At 43.9% G+C, this 20,069-nt stretch overlaps 1 protein-coding gene across 1 annotated transcript in view; it reads right to left on the minus strand.

The window, feature by feature from the left end:
- ADCY9 (adenylate cyclase 9) overlaps positions 1 to 19,713 on the minus strand; it is a 105,145-nt gene extending 85,432 nt beyond the window's left edge. Inside the window, exon 1 of the mRNA XM_040255712.1 lies at positions 17,934 to 19,713. Within this exon, the coding sequence (XP_040111646.1) occupies positions 17,934 to 19,626 (1,693 nt within the window). The 5' untranslated portion in view covers positions 19,627 to 19,713. The remainder of the gene's footprint in view (positions 1 to 17,933) is intronic.
- Positions 19,714 to 20,069: the final 356 nt, after the last annotated feature.

Consider the following 20,069-nt stretch of genomic DNA (forward strand, 5'->3'; position numbering starts at 1 on the left):
CTTCACTTTACTTGTAAGCTTTTCTACATATGTTTGCCATACGAAGTAGGGAGCGTTCAACTTTATGGTGAAGCTTTGTTTTATTTTGCAGCATCTCCTCTTCTTTAAGGAAAGCACAAGGTAAGAGCTCTGGCAGCACCTTATATAGTTCGGAGAAGGCATTCGATCTGGTGGACCTAAGTGTTCCAGGTCCTGGTGAGAGGTACACACTGTGATCTCCCATGGCTATGTAAAGTGTCGCATGCTATAAGATCCTTCACTCTACACTACCCTCCTTAGCAACCTTGTTCCTATTAACCAGGCCCCCACATATCTTGAGTTCATGGAGGAAATGCCCTGGGCAGTAGTTAAGAATATTCTAACCCCTAGAAAAATACACTATATTCCCCAACGTAAACCAACACATTGGCACCGAGCTTATAGATCAGTCTCATGACCAGCATGAATCAGTCATCTTAAACTTCTACAACTCAGAATGCTGATGGAAATGAAGGTTCTGAATGACTGAAATGGTGAACCAGATCCCCCTGGAGCCCACAGACTCCCCCCGGGACTGCTGGCTCTCCCAAGAGGCTGCAGCAGCACCGTCCATCTCATCTCCCTCCGTTGTGGACAGATGAGATACAAAACCTCTCTACTTGTGGGCATCGTAATCCAGCTGCCCTACAGGGCATTCCAAGCTGTGCACAAGGGCAACTTCTCAGGGGGAGCAATCAACACACCTTGAGGCGGTGACACCACTTCCCAGAGTGGGGGGCCGAGGTGGCGCTGGAGCATCTGCCCACCCCACCTTCTGAGCAAAGGGACTCCACCCTTACCCTCCTCACTACGGAGGTGACCCTTGCCTCCTCCTCTGCCCCGAAGGAGGAAGAGTCATTTTCTGATTAGAAACTCACTTGTCTCTTCTTCTGCCCTGAACAGGACTGACGCTTGGTAACATTGACAAGTTCACATACTCTTTCTTGTTTTAACTATGTAAAAACAAATACACACGAACTATGAACCAATGACCATGTTTGGGAGCTGAGCTCTTTCAGCGGCCAATGTTTTTTTGGAAAAACATTCTATATTAAGGCCGCGCTGTGGGAACACTGCTGGCTGTGCACAGTAGTCCGCATTCCCGCGCTGGAAGGACAGCTAACAGGAGTGTCCACATGGCACGGGAGGCCCCGGCTCACTCGACCCATGAAACCAGAGGGGAAGCCTGATTCTACCACGCTGTATTTATACAATTTGGATTCATTCGAACAAGGAAGTTCCTAGAGCTGTTTAGGGCTTCTTCTTTTTTTTTGGTCAATATTTAAATAGCACTTTTTTTAAAGCTTGCCCTAGATACCAACTGTTTATCTAACACACAATTCCAAAGTTGCTGAATCCAGTGCCAGCCCGGAGGGGACAGTTCAAACCCATATGTTTATCAGAAAGAAAAGACCTCTAAACACGTGTCATCTACGTTATCCTTTCCCTAATACCACAATACCACTCCAGCTCACAGGGAACAAAGTCATGATTTCAATCAGGACCCCTCATTCATCATTACCTATTCCAGCTTGGCTCTCAACCTAGAGGATGTTTGCTGAGACATCTGATTGCCAGATGTGACTCATAACACAGTCCTTCTTACAAGTTTCTCATTTTAAAACTTGCAGAGTTTTGTCCAAAAGCTAAACATAGAGTTCCTCTATGACCCAGCAATTCCACTCCTAGGCATATACCCAAAAGAACTGAAAACATGTGCTCAAAAAATAGAAGGTTCACAGCAGCCCTATTCACTGGAGTCAAAAGGTGGAAATAGCCCAAATGTCCATCAGCAGATGAATGGATAAACCAAATGTGGTCCATCCACACAGTGGAGTATTATTCAGCCACAGAAAGGAATGAAGTTCTGATACATGCTACAACATGGATGAACCTGGAAATTATTATGCTACGTCAAAGAAGCCAGACACAGAGGCCACACATGGTCCATCTACACGAAGTATCCAGCAGTATTCATGCACTTGCATGGACATGAAAAGTAGACTGGATGCCTGTCAGGTGCTGGGGAGATGGGGGCACGGGGAGCAACTGCTTAATGAATGTGAGGTTTTCATCTGGAGCCATGAACACATGCTAGAGTTGGAGGTGATGGTTGTACAAAAGAGTGAATATGCAAAATGCCACTGAATTGTCGACTTAATTTTATGTGATGTGAATTTCATACCAATTTTTTTAAGTGAACAGAATATCAGAAAACAGTATTACAGCAAGGGGATGGTGGCAGAACTTAGAAAGTTCTTGTGGTACAGGAAGTCTGGTGTCAGTTTATAAAAGCAACAGGGGCAGCACCACCAGGCTTGGGAGCCAGTCAGGTTTAGATAAATCCCAAGTCCCCACTCAAGGACTTTCCATGACAGTCTTACAATGATTATCATTAAGAAATGTCAACCCCCTCCTCCCAGGCTCTGGGCAAGCAGCTCGGGAGGCCCCAAGGAAAAGCATGAACTGAGCACTTGTGGAAAATACCTTTTTCTCTACCTGTAAAAGGGGACAAACGAGTTGAAGTGCTGCACCAATGGTCTTAAATCAGCCACAATATTAATGAATGTCTCTTTGGAGAGACAAATGCACCTTCCGCCCACCAGACACAAAATCACTACCCGCAGTGACTATGCCCTCACCCTGCTCCACTCATTCATGGGGCCCCACTGTGTCCTGCCTCCTGTTCTCTGGTTTACAGTCTCCCTGACTGCCACCCGTCCTGATAGGCTGTGCCCCGAGCTCACGGCAGGAGAGACGCATCTGCAAAGGGCAGGCGAGTGCCAAAGATGAAAGGTAAGCTCCACCCAGGTATGAGGGAAGCCTGTAACTGACATTACCATCGATTGCGTGGGTTTCATCGCTGATGAAACAGGTTGTGGGGAGGGGAGCAGGGTGAAAACCAACATCTGCTGAACACCTACCAAACACCAGGCACTCTTACATGCACGATGGCACTGGACTGATTGAAGCTAGAACCTCTCAGGTCAGACGACACACTTCCCTAAAGAGGGAACCAGTGCTCAGATGGCATATGTTAGCACGCTGACTACCTGGACAGTTAAAACACTGACAACCCATCTTCCTACAGATGGAGTCTACCTTAGTTTTTAACCTCAGAGAACAACCTTACTGAACCAGAGGTCAGAGACACGGGAACATAACCTGAGGAGTGAGATACGAGCATGGATCAGGTAATTCTGGGGTTGCTTGTGCCTGCACTGGGCCCCTGGGCCCTCGCCAGGCCCTTTGGGAAGAACAGACCATTCTAAAACAAACCACCATAGATGAACCTATACTAAAGGCCAGACAACTAAATCTGGGATATGCAAACCCAGGCACACCTTCAGCTTAAACCAAAAAGGAAGAAACAAGGCCTCTCCTTCCTTGGCAGTGGATTCGAGGACACTGAACACACACGGCTTCTCTGCAAGGAGCTCTTCTTACCGAATGTTTCTTGGGAAAGTCTGCAAAGTACTTTCTCAAAATTCTGGTAAATCTCAACAACAATCAACACTTTCCAAATTTAACGTTCATGTTTTACCTTTACAATACAACCAGTTATAGAATTAATGGTTAGTGAATTCTAATGAATTCATTATTAGTTATAGAATCTAATCTATAATTCCCATTTTCTATTTCTACACACTCAAAAGAAACCTTCTTCAGTCTTGTGGAAAACATGCTCCATTTATGAAGGCACAGATTTGATTCAAATTTCCCTTTCTCCTCCCCTTTAAAAATATACTAAAAATAACTGTCATAACATCTTACTCATCCTGAACTCAGTACCTGGCAACTTATTCAGAATATAGCTGACAACCAAAAAAAAAAAAAATCACACAAAGATGGAACTCAGTCTTTTTAATCAAAGTATATCACAGAGTTAATGAGTTTGGTTATTTGGGGTTTTTTTAATGGAATAAAGTGAAAACCAGGAGCAAACCTGTCACAGGAAAGCATACTGATAGCTACATTAGCTGATAGCAAGAGAGCAAGCAGAAAAAGTATTTAAAAACATAAGAAATGGAAAAACAGAACAATCTTAGTTTATCTAAAGTAAAAAGCAAATTTCCTATTTTTATAGGCAAAATGCTATATCAATAAAAGCCAAATAACAAGCAATAAAAATAACTGAGTCAACAAGAAAATTAAATTTTATTTGGTATATTTCATTTTCATGAAGATTACAAAAAGTATTTCATATATTTCAGAAACATAAAACCAAATATTTAAACTGGTTAAAACAGGAAAACATCTGACTGACTATAGAGGAAAATCCTCAACTCTTCACTTGACAAATTCCAAAAGATTTACTATATTTGATATTTATATCTAACAACATATCAAATGAGGCTGGTTTCAAAGTCAACCACATGCTACTCCCAAAGCTGTCTATTCAGTAACTGGCTGGAGAAAGGAAGAGCATCAGAGAATTTAATATTTAGTAAACCCAAATCAAGCTACTAGAGAAGGAAATGGCAACCCACTCCAGTATCCTTGCCTGGAAAATCCCATGGACGGAGGAGCCTGGTTGGCTACTGTCCATGGGGTCGCAAAGAGTCAGACACGACTGAGCAACTTCACTTTCATTTAAATCAAGCTTAGAAAAGAGGAGAGCTGTTTTTTTTTTTTTAATTAAGCTAATTATGTGAAGCATTTACATTAAATTATAATTCAGCAATAAATCTCATTTAATTATGTTTCAGGAAAACTTTAAACACTAGTGAAAATGAAATAGCTAAATTTTAGTTGAGTTATATTATTAAATTAAAAAAGAGACTTTTATCATTTCTATTTGTATTCAGTTTGTTGATTTCAAAAAGGAATCACTTTTCCATGAACTGATGAATGGAAAAACAAAATGTGGTCTATCCATACAATGGACTATTATATGACCAAATAAGGGGACGAAGTAAAGACACAGGCACAACACAGGTGAGCCCTGAACAATATGCTCAGTGACAGAAGTCAGACACAAAAGGCTGCATACCACATAATTCTGTGTATATGAAATGTCCAGAACAGGCAAATCCACAGAGATGGAAAGTAGACTAGTGGTTGCCAGGGGCTGGGAGGTTGAGGGGGGAAATGGGGACTGAGTGCTAATTTGTGCAGAGGTTCATGTGGGAGTGATAAAAATGTTCCAGGGATTTCCCAGGTGGTCCAGTGGTTAAGAATCCACGCTTCTGGGGCTTCTCTGGTGGTTCAGTGCTAAGGAATAGCAAAAGAGACAGATCTGATCCCTGATCCTGAGCCCATGTGCCACAATGACTGAGCCTGTAATGATCCTACACGCCGCGGAGCAGCTAAGCCCATGTGCCACAATGATTGAGCCTGTAATCTAGAGCCCATGTGCTGCGCTACTGAAGCCCATGAGCCCTAGAGCCCGTGCTCGACAACAGAGAAGCCACCACAATGAGAAGCCAGTGTACAGCAACTAGAGAAAAGCCCAAGCAGGAACAATAACCCAGCATGGCCAAAAATAAAAATAAATAAATAAATATTTTTAAAAATAATCCATGCTTCCATTGCAGGGAACATCAGTTTAATCCCTGGTTGGTAAACTAAGAGTCCTCATGCTGCAAGGCACTGTCAAAAAAAAAATTTTTTTTTTTAAGTTCTAAGACTGATTATGGTGATCGTTGCACATATCTGTGAATATACTAAAAAAAAAATCACTGAATTGCATATTTTAAACGAGTGAGTAGTATGGCCCAGTATATGAATTATACGTCCAGAAAAGCTGTTATTTAAAAAAAAGAAAAGCTCAAAATCATCCATCCTAATATTCCTTGTTCAGGAAAGTTCCACACACCATAAGCAATGTTGTTGAAAGAAACAGAAACCTTAGTGAAAACTGGAATGCCTCCAGGGCAGTATATGGAACTGGAAATTTAATAGCTACTAAATAAAGCAACATCATGACTAGAGCTATGAAAGCAAATATTTCCATTTGAACTTCAAATGGCAGAGGGACAAAGTTGTTATCTTAGGATCGTGGGCTCTAAGAGTGTTCATAAATCACCATTTCTTTCAGGAGCCAGAAAGAACACAGGGTTAATTAAGTTATTCCAGCTGAGAAAGTCACTCTGAAATGTGTGTGAGAGACCAGAAAAGTCCTTTGAGATGTTTTACTTGCATGGTAGTTCCACAAGTTTTTAACCTCCTGCAATGACTGACACACTGAGTCAGGCGCTTTAGTCAGTAGAAAACATATGACTCCAGCAGGCTGTGAATAACAGCTTCTCTAAGGGAAGCTACAGTTTCACAAGTTGGGCCTTTGTTGAGGTGAAATTCTCTCTCAGGTCGGATGACACATGTACTCAGTGTCAACGCTAACTTTTAAGACAGAGTAGTAGACTGTTTCTCCTTTTTTACTTTCTTTCACCAACCATGCAGATCACAGAAAATGTCATATTACTTTCCATGAGCTGCTTTGCAAGGCTTTGCTATTTTGTAAGAGAGGATAAGAAAACCATTCAAATCTTTTATAAATCCTTTATAATGAAATCCAAGGGTTTCCTTTTATCACTGTGACCTATAATTTCTAATTAACAGGCCTAAGGTAGACTCTTCCTGGGTGTATTAATTTGAAGTCACACTAACTATAAAATATATAGGACCTTGGCACCCTAAAAATACAGTCAGCTGATCCAGGAACCCACTTCGGGAGCAAGTGAGTCTTTTATTAATGGAATAATCGGTAAGCACATTATTAACCCAGTATTTGCTCTGTTCTATTAGGGAGAAACTTGCCAACACAAGTGAAATTCATTTTACTGGCAACTAACCTTTCAATCTCTCTCCCAAATAATGTTCGAACAGGAACTGAAGCACATTTTTTAAGTATTATTTAATCACTCCACATTTTCTCCAAGCCATTTCCAAAGAATGTCTCAAACTTTCAAAACCAAATTGGGTTCCTCTGATGATACCCTGCTTTATACAACAATTGTGATTTTAAAAAAAATGTGTAAATTACACTTCTATAACTCAATCTTTATTTACTTGTATTTGAAGGAAGTAAAGAATCCTTTAGAACATTAAGCATTTCACCATGCCCTGCAATTTAGTGGTTAGGTAAATCTGAGTTTCCATATGCTAAATTTATCTAAATGAGGGTTCATAGTTTAAACAAGTGGATGAAGAAGAAACCAGTTCCTCATATGAAGAATGTGTACTGTGTTCCAATCACAGAAGCTCAGCTGTTCTTAAAGAATGGTGTGGAATTTAAAGCACATCTAGTTCACACTTTACGCTTTACAAACAGGAGGAAACAGAACCAGAGAGATTATTTTCCCAAAAGTGCTTATCTAGTTAGTGGAGAAAACATTTTAAGATGAAAAGCTAATCTACTAAACAAATTTATTTTTTCAAATAACAAGATAATTCTATAAACATACTTTTCCTTTAGAAATACTCCCCTCTCCTGGTTTTAGACAGCTCATTCACAAAACAAAAATTAATGACCACAAGAGGCATTTCTCATGGAGAAGAGAACACATTTATGAAGTTACAGAATCCACACTTGTGATGTTAACTCTTGATGATAGGGCAAAACTAACTAAATTCACATGCAATAGTCTCTTCCACTTAAAATGTCAAAGCCTTAATAGGATATTGTATGTTGATATCCATAAACAAGAAAATAAAATCACCTGCATGTGGGTTTTCCTCCTCTCTACAAACTGTGTGGTAAAGAACCAAAGTTGATATTTCCTACACGATTCAAACACAAATATAAATGATCCAAAAGCTGCTTTCAGTAGCACATTTTTCCTTGGAAGGAAAAAAAATGAATAGAATTTAATAACATTACATAAAAATCCTAGAAATTATGTACAAAGATTATGCTGGAGCTTTGCCCAAAAAAGGATATGCTGGCTTTCCATGTGCATAAATGATAATCGAATAAGAATTTTAAGGAGCTACAGTATTATTAAAGATAAATATATTTATTGAAATCTCTGTCTTAAAAAGCTTAAAAATTATTGCCTAAACTAAGCCATTCAACCCCACATTTCCTGGGCCCTAAATAAACACTTGGGTTTTCAATCCTCTGTGCTCCTGCTTGGCAGCCTTCCCCACAGACCCGGGAGCCCAGGACTGCCCCCACTCCCCACCTGCGGCCTGTCCATACTCCCAGGCACTCTCCCATCTCGTTGTCTAGGGCCTTTAGAGACCCTGCTTGCAGCCTCGACTTAATTAACCACACAGCTATTTCTGAAAGGCCAGTTGCTGCCTTCTCTCTATCTTCCATGCTGATGTCTGGGGCATGGTTTTCTACACATGTCTGATGCTGGGAAAGATTGAGGGCAGGAGGAGAAGGGGGTGACAGAGGATGAGACAGTTGGATGGCATCACCGACTCAATGGATATGAATCTGAGCAAACTCAGATTGTGAAGGACAGGGAAGCTGGTGTGCTACAGTCCATGGGGTCGCAGAGTCAAATGAAACTCAGTGACTGAACACCACCACCCATCTTCACTCATTCATTTGTTCACGTCACAAATATTGAGCCTCTGCTGTACACCAGTTATGTTTCTGGCACCAGGGATACAGCAGTAAATAAAATATGCAAAAATTCCTGCTCTCGAGGTACATTCAAGCGCGGTGGATACAGATCAGAAGTCAGATGCGCATTACTATACAGCTATATATACTATACAGCTATATATACTAAAGGGGAGTGGCGGGGCATCCCTCCAGGAGTCACCATTCACAACAAGGGGCCCGGGAAGGGAATTCCTGGTGTGGGGCTCCCCAGAACTTTCCATAGCGGTCCTGGGAGAAGCAGCTTGAGAGGTAGGGGGTTTGCACTTCAGTCTGCAAACAGGTGACCTACATTTTGGTCTAGGATTCCTTTCATTTTCTTGTTCTGGATCCTTATTTACCAACATTCGAGGGCACCTGTCCTTCAACAAGCAGTAGTGAGAAGATATGGGAGACAGAAAGCTGCGTTGCTCTATAATTGTCAATTGTGAGAATGTAAATTAAAGCTTCTGAGGAGCTTGAAGAAGCACAAACCATTTGTTCAGAAGTGCTCTTTCTCCATATAAACAGGCATATACTATTAATTTTCTTTTCAAAAAGGGAGAGGGTAAAGCTTAGTTCAGTCTCGCTCAACAAAAATACCAAACAGAAATAATGAGATTTTCATGCCTATTATTTCTCTAATCCACAAAAATGTTATGAGGTAAGTACGAGAGCTCTCAGACACTGCCAGTTTGTATGAAAAGGACTCAGGGGCTAACTCAAAAGGGTTTTCCCAGGGGGCCAAGAAGGGACAATTTGAGCATCAAAAAAAAAAAAGATATCTGTAATGGAGTGAAGAATACACCAAAGAAGCTAAAATCCAAGAGTTTACATTAATTCTTTTTTAAAAAGCCATAAGTCCTCTTCAGAGGATGTTAAGAAACCAAGTCAGCCTGAAAACTGGTGGACAATGGGAAGGAATCAAGCAAATGAAACATAAACTTCTAAATATACACAGATCCCAAGATCCTAGGATTTCACAATGGTTGAGATAATAACATGCCTGAAAACACTGTGTGAACAGCAAACAGCTGAATGAAGAAAGGTATAGCTGTTTTTCTGTTGCTGCTGCTACTAAGAAAACATTCCCCACTTTCAGTAATGCTAGTTGGTGAATCTAATCTCTACTAAGTACTATGTGCCAAGTACATTTCTAAGTACTTAATATTATTTTCTCCTTTAATCCTTACAACAATTCTGTGAAGCAGGTACCAATGTTTTCTAATACAGTCCTTTGGGAATAAATACTGGCCCCACCATTTGGTAACTTCTCTAGCTAGATGACCACCACAAGTTACTTAACCTTTAACCTCTCAGTACTTCAGTTCCCACACCTATAAGGGGGAAATGGTAAGTCTCCCTACCTCCAGACCTTTTTGTAATAAGATCAGCAAGTCTAGAATGTATTTGTTTAGGTGATTTTTTGATTCGTATCTATTTTGCCTTCTAGGTTGTAGGCTGTTAAGGAGGGCATCGTGCTCTATCTCCAGAACCTAGTCGAGCCATTGCAAATAGTTTTTTTTTTTTAAGTCACTCGATGTTTATTGAATAAATAAAGGAATTTATAGCAGAACACAGTACTGAATAACTAACTGGTACAAATCTCATCCAATATCTCCAGAGTCCCAGAGGTGAACGTTTTCCCATAATTTCTCAACTATCAAGGGTCACGTCGCCTTAAGTACCTCTAAGCTCTGGGGACAAGAAGCAGCCCAAGAACAATACTGTCTGAACTCCCTCGAGCTTTCAGTAACGAAGCTGCCAAACTTGGCAGCTACAGTTTAACTAGGGCAAGTTATCCATGTTTTTGTATTTTGGACACTTGCCCTTTTTCATTCAAGAAACTGTCACAATCACAGTCCCTGGTGTGTTCTCAGTTTCAGTACCCAATTACACAAGAGGTGCACCAGATGAGGGCAGGAAAAAACACACCACTGACTGCAATATGGATCATGACTCCTCAGGCAGAAGAGTTGGTTATTGTTTACTGAACGCCTTTTGCAGTCACGTCGCTATGCTAATAAGTACTTTATTTGAATGATCAACTCGTTCATAGTCTTCCAGCAGGCCTCTAACAGAGGCACTGTCATTCCTGGCTTCCCTGGGTTCCACGATTCAGAACTGAGAACTGATTTCAAATGTATGGGAAACCAAAACCCACGCACCGACCGCTACACTACTCCACCAAAGAGGGAGCTCAGCAAAAATAAATCAAAAAACAAAGCTGACGTTCTTTATCCTGACCTCTAAACACCAGCAGCAGGGACTTGGCAGAGTCACAAAGGATTTTTTTTTTTTTTTGAGAAAAAGGAAATGCATGAACTCAAGTCACTTGCTACTTCCACAATAAATGTTACACGTCCATCCTAATTCCAACATGAACTCTACCATCTACATGAGAATGTGTCTGGAAAGTAGGTACAAACTCTCGCTCTTCCTTTCTTACCACTCAGGGAAGCAGTTCTCAGAGCAGTGTGCAAACCCCCAATGGTCCCTAAGACTTCTGCGGGGCATCTGTGAGGCCGAAACTATTTTCCTACTAAGACATGATTTGCCTTTCTCCGTGTTGACATTGGGCTTCCCAAACGGTGCTAGTGGTAAAGAACACCCCTGCCAATACAGGAAACACAAGAGACACAGGTTCGACCCCTGGGTAGGGAAGATCTCTGGATGGAGAAGGGCGTGGCAACCCACGCCAGCATTCTTGCCTGGAGAATTCCATGGACAGAGGAGCCTGACGAGCTTCACTCCACAGGGTCGCAAAGAGTCAGACACAACTGAGTGACTCAGCACACACGCACATGTTGATATTGGCCTTGATGATACAAAAGCAAACGTGATGATACAAAAGCAAACGTGATGATACAAAGCCAACATTCTTCATCCTGACCCCTAAAGAGACTGCCGGTGCCTGACCATGAATCTGGGCAGTAGCACCAAACTCTACTGGTCATTAACTAGCTCTGTCACACCACACACTTGCAGAAGGAAAAAACAGTCATTTGCACTTAAGAATGTCCCCTGATAAAGCAGTAAAATCAAATAATTGTGTTAAATGTTGAGTGTGTTCTGCAGGATGAGGTTGGAATGCACCTACAACTCTGCCCTAAGAACCAAAGTGACCGGTTGTCCCCAAAAGCGTCTATGCTCCTGATTGGGCTGCTTTTTTGATAGAACATCGTTTATACTTGATGCACAGACAGACTCTGGTCATTCACTTGAGTATCTGGCAGACTGTTCCTAAGAAATGAATGAAATGAGCCTGTCCCTTCAATGAAAACAACTGAGAGTGTTTGTTGCCAAGGATGAAACCCAAACTTTCAAGGGAAAACCAGAATTTTGGAACGCTTTTATCCGCCACTGTGAAGCTGACATCGTCCTAATATTTAAAGACTTTATGCCGACATTTGGAAGATCTGCATAACTCAAGAAACCGTAATTTTCTAAACGACCAATGCACGATGTTACAAAGTCACACTTGGGTAAAAAGTTCCTTCAAAAATCCAACAGGGTTTTGACAGCAGACAAAAAAACTGATTAGATATTGTAACTAACCCTCAATAAACTACCACTTCTTGGGTGTTTGTGTAGTACCAAAGAAAAATATCCACAACTATCTAAATGGCTATTAAAATGCTCCTCCACTTTCTAACTATATATGTCTGTAGAGTCACATTTTCCACACATTCTTCAACATACTGCAACAGACAATGCCAAAGCAGTTAAGAAAATCCAGCTGACAGGCTTAAAAATGGCTCATATGGTAAATTTTTGTTATGTTTATGTAATGACCATATTCTCACAATATCAAAATCTAAACAGAAATACCAATACTGAAATCACCAATCAGCAGAGAGATTAAAATTTAGGCCCATGTGCATACACCATAGAAAATTCACTGTGTTCTTTTCAAGATTATTACTCCACAGCAAAGTCCATAGGAGACACTGACCGGTATAGGTAGAAACACAGTTATTTGAAGGCTGGTTAGTAGACGAGAACCCTGAAGTTTCTTTACCTATTCTATTTGCTTCTTTTCCATTTTTTCCTTTCTTAGTTATCCTGCCTGAAAAGATTACTCTCCTCCCTTCATTCCACCTGCAATTCAGCGAACCATATCCTTAACTTTCTTTGCCAGAGGCTAATTTACTCAAAAGCTGGTCCTCAGGATCAACAGCTGTGTGCTCCTTCTGGAAGCCATATAATTTGGTCTGAAGGAGTCTGAATAAACTGTCATCAGGGCTGCTTAAGCACCAACTCCACAGCTGTTTGCCGTCTCCGATCCCAGATGTCAAGTCAGATTTTCTGCTTCATCTTATCTCTGCCTCCTTGCTACTCTGGAGGCTGTTGGCTATGTGCATGAGAGTCCGCTCAAGGATGCAGGCGAGCATGGAGTTTTTGTTCAACAGGACTTAAGAGGGGACACCGAGAGGTCAGCCATGGGCAAGCTCTACAGTAGCAAGTTGTTGTTGTTTAGTCACTAAGTTGTGTACAACTCTCTGTGACCCCATGGACTACACCAGACTTCCCTGCCCTTAACTATCTCCTAGAGTTTGCTCAATCTCATGTCCATTGAGTGAGTGCGGCCATCCAACCATCCCATCCTCTGTCGCCCCCTTCTCCTCCTGCCCTCAATCTTTCCCTGCATTAGGGTCTTCTTCAATGAGTGGCAAGGAGTATGGGTTAGGCTGGGGATAAGCTATCAAGTGAATCCAGGGGTACAAGCAAATTGCACCCCGAACTAGTACATAGCCAGGGATCTTAGCTGTAGCTAGCAGGGAACCAGGAGCCCAGACTCCCAGTTTGGGACAGCTGCTGGCAGAGGCTGAAGTGCTGTGTGTCCCTGCCCACTGTCAGACTGAGGTGAGACTCCAGACAGGGTCTAGATAGGAACTCTCCCAAGTGACACCAGCACACGGTGAAGGAGTCAGTCACCGAAGTGGCCAGTGGGTGGCCATCTCTCCCACGCACATCAACAGATCTTTCCCTGAGCTGCTCCACAAGTCCAAAGCTTGGTTTGGAGGGAAAGTCTTATTTTATTTAGCTTATAACAATGCAATATTGTTGGTATTCCCTCTATAAATACACAACTGTTGGTGTCGATTTAGGGTGACTGAGCACCTTTATCTTCCTAGATCAATAGTCAAGGAGGGAAAATAAGATGTCTGTAGGTATTTTCTGAGTTTCACTTCCTCTGTGACTCTGCCTATGAGAGGAAAAACTGTAACAACTGACAGTACTCCTCTTTTTCGCTTGTGGCCCAAGACAGAACACAACAGCCAGTATCCTCTTGGGCCTGGTGGAGTGGAAGGACACTTCTTCCCATCACTCAAATCAGACTATTTATTCCTAATCTTTAATAATAATTGCCCCTCATTTTCTGGATCATTTTCAAATCCTAGTCTTCTGCTGAAAATTCTTTCAACCTTCTCTCTCAGTGACTGGCCACCCTCTCTAAAATTTCACACACACACACAAACACACACACTCTCCATAGTCTCCTTCCTGCTGTATGTCTTCTCCTTAGAACTGAACACAAAACAAACTATCTTTTACTTTTACAAAGAAGAAATTTTTGTGTTTTGTTCACTGCTGTATCCACAGCACATAGAAATATGCCCCAAACAAAATGCTGAATGAATGAATGGACAAGCCAGGGCTTCCTGGCCTATTTCATATTCTACAACTCGATCCTGCATTTTCCATTCACACTACAGATTTTTCAAAGGCCTCCCTCTCACCCATTCCTGATGCCAAACGATCCCTACATCAATTCCAGAAACCTGAAAAGCCTCTCAAACAATCAAGCCCCACACCTGCCCCCGTCCTCTGTTTAAATGTGGCTGTGGGTCCAATTCAGTTGATCTGACTGCTGCTCATCTCCATTGCCATTCTTGTTACCTTGGTCCAGGCCACCAGGGATTTACTGCAATGGCTCACTAATCTCCAACCCACACTCCCTAGAACTGAAAGGGTAAACTTTCTATGCAAGTCAGAGCACCTAAGCTTCCTGCCTAAAGCCCATCATGGTCCCTCATTACCTACAGGACTGAACCCAAACTCCTTCCCAGGTAATTACAGCTGCCCTTGTCCTGATGAACTACTTAAACTGCCCAGTCTGCCAAGAAATGTGACCCCAAGCCTTTGCCCAGGCTTCCTTGATAGTTCAGACAGTAAAAGAATCTTCCTGCACTGTGGTAGACCTGGGTTCGATCCCTGGGTTGGGAAGATCCCCTGGAGGAGGGCATGGCAACCCACTCCAGTATTCTTGCCTGGAGAATCCCTATGGACAGAGGAGCCTGGCGGGCTGCAGTCCACGGGGTCACAGAGTCGGACACGACTGAGCGACTAAGCACAGCACAACAAGCCTTTGCCCATGCTTCCCCCACTGCACTGAATGTTCTTTTATCCCCTAGAGAGCCACTGCTTGACCTCAAGACCCACCCTGGGCGCATGCACCTCTCTATCGCATTCTCAACTCTGTGGACTCGAGGAACATTTACAATCTGCAAGTTCACCCAAGTCAGGAACCATCACAACTCCACCTGTGTGTCCACAGGGCCAGGTGCCATGAGAGAACAATAAAGATGTTCGAGGGGTGAGTGACAGTGCAGAAATAACAACAGTCCACTTTCCACAAAGCCCATTCAGACAAACTGCCTCCCACACTGCCAGGCTAGCGCTGGAACCCCCGGTTTATTCCACGGATCTTCATTTCTACAGTCCTCGACTGGGTATCTTTAGCCCCAATATCAGAAAAGGGGACGAGAAAAAAAGCTAACATTCAGCATTGCATAGAGAAAAATACCTGCCACAAACCCAAAGATGGGCTAAAAGGAATCTTATGTATATAACCTTAACTCCTCTTGTGGAAAAGGTCTTCTATAAACTATGCTAACATCTCAGCTGAGTAGATTTGTACAGCGTCGGGAGAAGTGAACTGTGCAGTTTAAAAAAAAAAAAGAGGTCAGGAAGTTGTGTAGACATCCTCTATTACTGGGGTCCTGTCCAGAGGGTTTCAAAATGAGCTGAATAAAGCAAAAATCATGGTCTCAGGGAAACTGTTAAAGAAGAGAATATTATATTTTTTTAAATCACCAGTTTGGCTAAGGCTTCTATCTTTCCCCATCCTCCATCCAGTGCTAAAATCTTCCCTTATAAATATACAGTGCACACAAATTTAAGGAAGAAATTAATTTACCAAATTTACACTATGTGGGTTTTTAAAAATTCACTCTAGCTTTTTTTTTGGTGGGGGTTGGGGGGTGTCAGTGTCTTTGAGACCTTTGATCTGTAAGTTAAAAATAAAATTACACATAAACAAAAATGGGTAGTGCCAAAGAGTCAAAGACCTGGCAATTTCCAGACAAAATGATTTACATCTGTCTTTATTTTTGAAATTCAAGTAATACACTGCTTAGAGCACCACTTACAAAATTGCTATCATCGTCACACTTAATCTAACATAGCACAGTGCTGCTCTATTCTCTGGAATCTGTCCCACAATCCCTGAGGATGGAGCCGGGGACACTCAGATCCTAAAGGTATCAAAATGATACCTTTGATATCATATCTGTATCAATGATACAGAGCAAGGGTTGCATGTGTACCCTACTCCACTGGCATCTCCAAACTCCAGAGCAGGGGCCACCGTCCTACAGATGAAGACACTTGTCACAGTAGACTCTCAAGCCAACTGTAAACTGCAGTTTCTGGCCTCATCAATGCAGCACTGCAAGCTCTCTGCTAGCGTGAAGTCCGGCTCTGTGTCTGACTCTGTGCAACCCTGTGGAGTGTAGCCCACCAGGCTCCTCTGTCAAGAGTACTGGAGTGGGTTGCCATGCCCTCCTCCAGGGGATCTTCCCCACCCAGGGATCGAACCTGTGTCACCTGCATTGGCAGGAGGGTTCTTTACCACTAGCGCCACCTGGGAAGCCCCCTTCCCTGGTCTGCAGCACTGCTAATAATGCTGTGCAAAACTAACACAAAGGAGAGGCAGAGAGAAATTTGAGGAGGACAAAAGGAGAAAAAGTATTTAGCAGAAAGCAGACACAAAGCTCTCTAGGCAGAGAGAATTATCAGGTGAAAATATTCCTCTATTCTACCCACAAATTCCTCAACTGTTAGCAAAATTAACAGAACAAAGAAAGATCAGGATAAGGATAAAGTACCCTCACTAGCTAACAAATAAGTAAATGATAGGGAGAACAAAGGAAATATCAACTGAGCACACAGGTGGTGTGACGATCCATCCAGGCCCTCAAACTCAACCACTTACGAGCGCAGATTTACACCATTACTTCTCCTGTCTCTGATTTAAGATGTTACTTCCCCTTCTGAGTACTTACTCCCTTTCCAGGGGCTTTTCATCATGTAATTATACAATGTGGGGTACCACAAAACACAAATACAGTTTTACAAATGTTGGCTTTTAAAGATCAATGTTATTGTCTCTACATACTTCCAAAATAGATGTTCCCCTTAACCTGAAGACCTTAGTAAAACAGAAGGATTTTTTTTAAAAGGAGGGGAGGATGTTACTTAGAATTCTTACTTTTGATCCCAGTTACTTATAAGTCATCACTTCCCAGACCTCAAAGACTTTTGCCCTAAGTGAAAAAAATAAAATTAAAAGAAGCAGCTTGGTGAAAAAACAAGAATAGCAGTAAGGAACTTAAGACAGGGAAAATCTGAGGAGCTGGGGGAGGAGGTCTAAAGACGGCTCTGGGTATATGTCCCACTTTCAAATCACCTGGTGGTTTGAGAAGTTCAATATTCTAAAATGCTGCTGTTCATAAGGTAAGACAAATACCATGATTAGAACCATAATGAGGTATATGAAAATTGAAAGCTGAAAATCAAACATTTAAAAAAGAGACCTAGGCAAAAAGCAGTGTGCACTTGGGGGTACATAATTTCATCTAATTCTCAAGGATCCTGCAGGGCTTAGCTGACTTCTCTATTCCAGCGAAGTGAGGCCTAGAGAGGAGAAAGGCATAGAAAAATGTTTTGATGGGGCTTAAGGGCAACCTAATGGAGCACAAAGGCAATTTCTTATGGTGCTTCAAAGTTTTGCCCACTGAAGGGCTCGGATCCCCTCACACTCACTGGACCTGGCCCAGCATCTCAGAGACATTAACAGCCGGCTGGCGGGCAACACATTTTCAAAGTTCTCCTTCCTTCTAAAGGTGTCATCTAGGTCAACACTGTCACAGTGAACAGACCTGTGATATCTGACTCACTGGGGGAAAAGTCCCACTGGCCCTGGGAGACAACTGATCTGCCTCCAGATACTGATACTGGAAAGAGATTGTTTTGTTTTTCCAACACAAATGGGATAGGGGAGGGAGATGATGAGGCAAAGAAATGCACATACCTTTCAACTGGTCAGCAACAACACTCTGGCCAAGGCGTTCGGTAACTTTCCCATCCTCCATTTCGTACCGGTCATCTAGGTATTTTGCAGTGGCCTCGGAAATGTGAACCTTGCCAGCCACTCCCAGCTGCTCCATGAGATTGGCCAAGTTCACATCATTGGACCACACGTCAAATTTAAACCTCCTCATGCCCAAGATGCCACACAGGACGGTCCCCGTGTGAACCCCAACGCGCATGTTCACCATCTCTTTCTTCTCTTGGCAGAACTGCTCAATGGCTCTTATCATGCCCAACCCCATCTCGATGCAGCAGTAGGCATGGTCGGTCCTTGGCTCAGGACACCCAGCCACACAATAGTAGCAGTCTCCCAGGGTGCTGATTTTCTCACATTTGGTCTCCTCACACAACCGGTCAAAGCGGCCGAACAGATCGTTGAGGAGACCCACCAAGGCGTGGGCAGACTTATTGGCACTCATCTTGGTGAAGCCCACGATATCTGCAAATAAAATACTGACTTCTTCGATCTGCTGCATCTTAAATGGGCGAAAGGCGATAGGGGCTTTCTGGATGGAAGACTTCTTCTTCCTGTTCTTGGGGCTGGAGGTGGCGTGCCTTTTGACAGAATTCTCGCTCTCCTCATCCCCCTGTTTCATCAAGTCATCAGCTATGATTCTTGGCATCACAGAATGAATCATCCTCTCTTTCAGGGCTTTTTCCACTTCCAGATCCTTTCCATGCATAATAGACTGGCCCACCTTGAGGAAGGTGCTCCTGGATCTCACCTGGGACATGATGAACAGGTGGATCCCGATGGCGTGGATGCAGAGGTGGAGCAGGGCCCGGCTCAGCAGCTCCCAGTGCAGGGCCTCCGGTCCAGGTGAGGGAAAGCAGGCTTCACCTTGGAAGTGGTATGCAAAGGTCTCAAAAAGAACAGAATAGGCCACTCCCAAAATCAAGCTCAAGTACAAAGGTAAGTGCATGACGGTGTAGAGCAAAAAGAGCACTTCGATGCACATGGAAAAGCTCCCCACTTGAGACAAGCAAGTGTCTGTGGGCCTGGCAGCCCGAGTATGATTGAAGTTGTCAACTCGTCCTGAGCGTGGCGTCAAAACCTGAAACTGGACAGCCAGGGTCAGGGCGAATACCAGGAGGGTGAGAACCAGCGAAGTCCACACGTAATGGCGGGCGTACAACTTGGTGAAGGTAAACAGAAAAAAGCCCACACACACCACGAGGAAGCACAGAGCAGGGGCTACCATGACAATCAGTTTCGATTTCATGTGGACCCCAAAATAGATGCTCCAGAGCAAGCAGGCGAAGCCGATGTAGAAGAGCGCATACCGGAAGCGGCGCTGGGTCTGCGGGAAGCAACGCTCCATGCAAGCCTCCTCCAGGTTCACGGAGTCGAACTTGGGGTCCCACCACCGGCTGGAGGCCCGTTCGAACAGCTGGGGCAGCTTCTTCCTCCTGCGCAGGCGGCCTCCCGCGCCCATTCTCCGGGGGACCCCTCCGGAGTCCCCGGAGCTGCTGCAGCTGGAGGAGATGCTGTACTTGCAGTGCTTCGGCTGGCTGTTGGAGGAAGGCTGCTTGGGGTTGATCCTGACCCGCACGCTGTTGCTGTCTCCGCTGGAGTCACAGCTCACCTCGGTGCTGTGGTGCTGCAGCAGCTGCTGGTGGGGCGGGGAAGCCATGTTGCCGAGCTCGGAACCCTGCCGGCACGGGTCACCGGACCTGTCGGCGAGACAGCCAGAGTCAGCCCGGGGGTCTGTTCCTGCAGGAACGCGCACCTGAAGGCCACCAGCCCTACCGGCTTCCTCAGCGGGGGCCCCGGCGATCTACTGGGAAAGCCACCGTCTGCTCACGACGACTGGGGAATGTCTGAGCGCTGCTCCACCGTCCCCCCTTGAGGCCGACCGCAGCCACCCGGCCGGACCGGGAGCGCCAGGGGTCCGCGGGCGGCCACCCCCGCGCCCGTCCAGCGCCACCCGAGCCCGCGGCGCGTTTCCTCCGCGCGCACTCGCCTGCTCCGCCGCCCGCTCCTGAGGGAAGTCCAGCCGAGCCTTCTCACGCCGCGGGCCGCTCTCGCAAACACAGCTCTCCCGGCTGCGGCCGCCGGCCCCTCATGCTGCGCACG

This window comes from Oryx dammah, unplaced genomic scaffold, assembly GCF_014754425.2.
Source record: "Oryx dammah isolate SB20612 unplaced genomic scaffold, SCBI_Odam_1.1 HiC_scaffold_2, whole genome shotgun sequence".
NCBI classification, from domain to species: Eukaryota; Metazoa; Chordata; class Mammalia; order Artiodactyla; family Bovidae; genus Oryx; species Oryx dammah.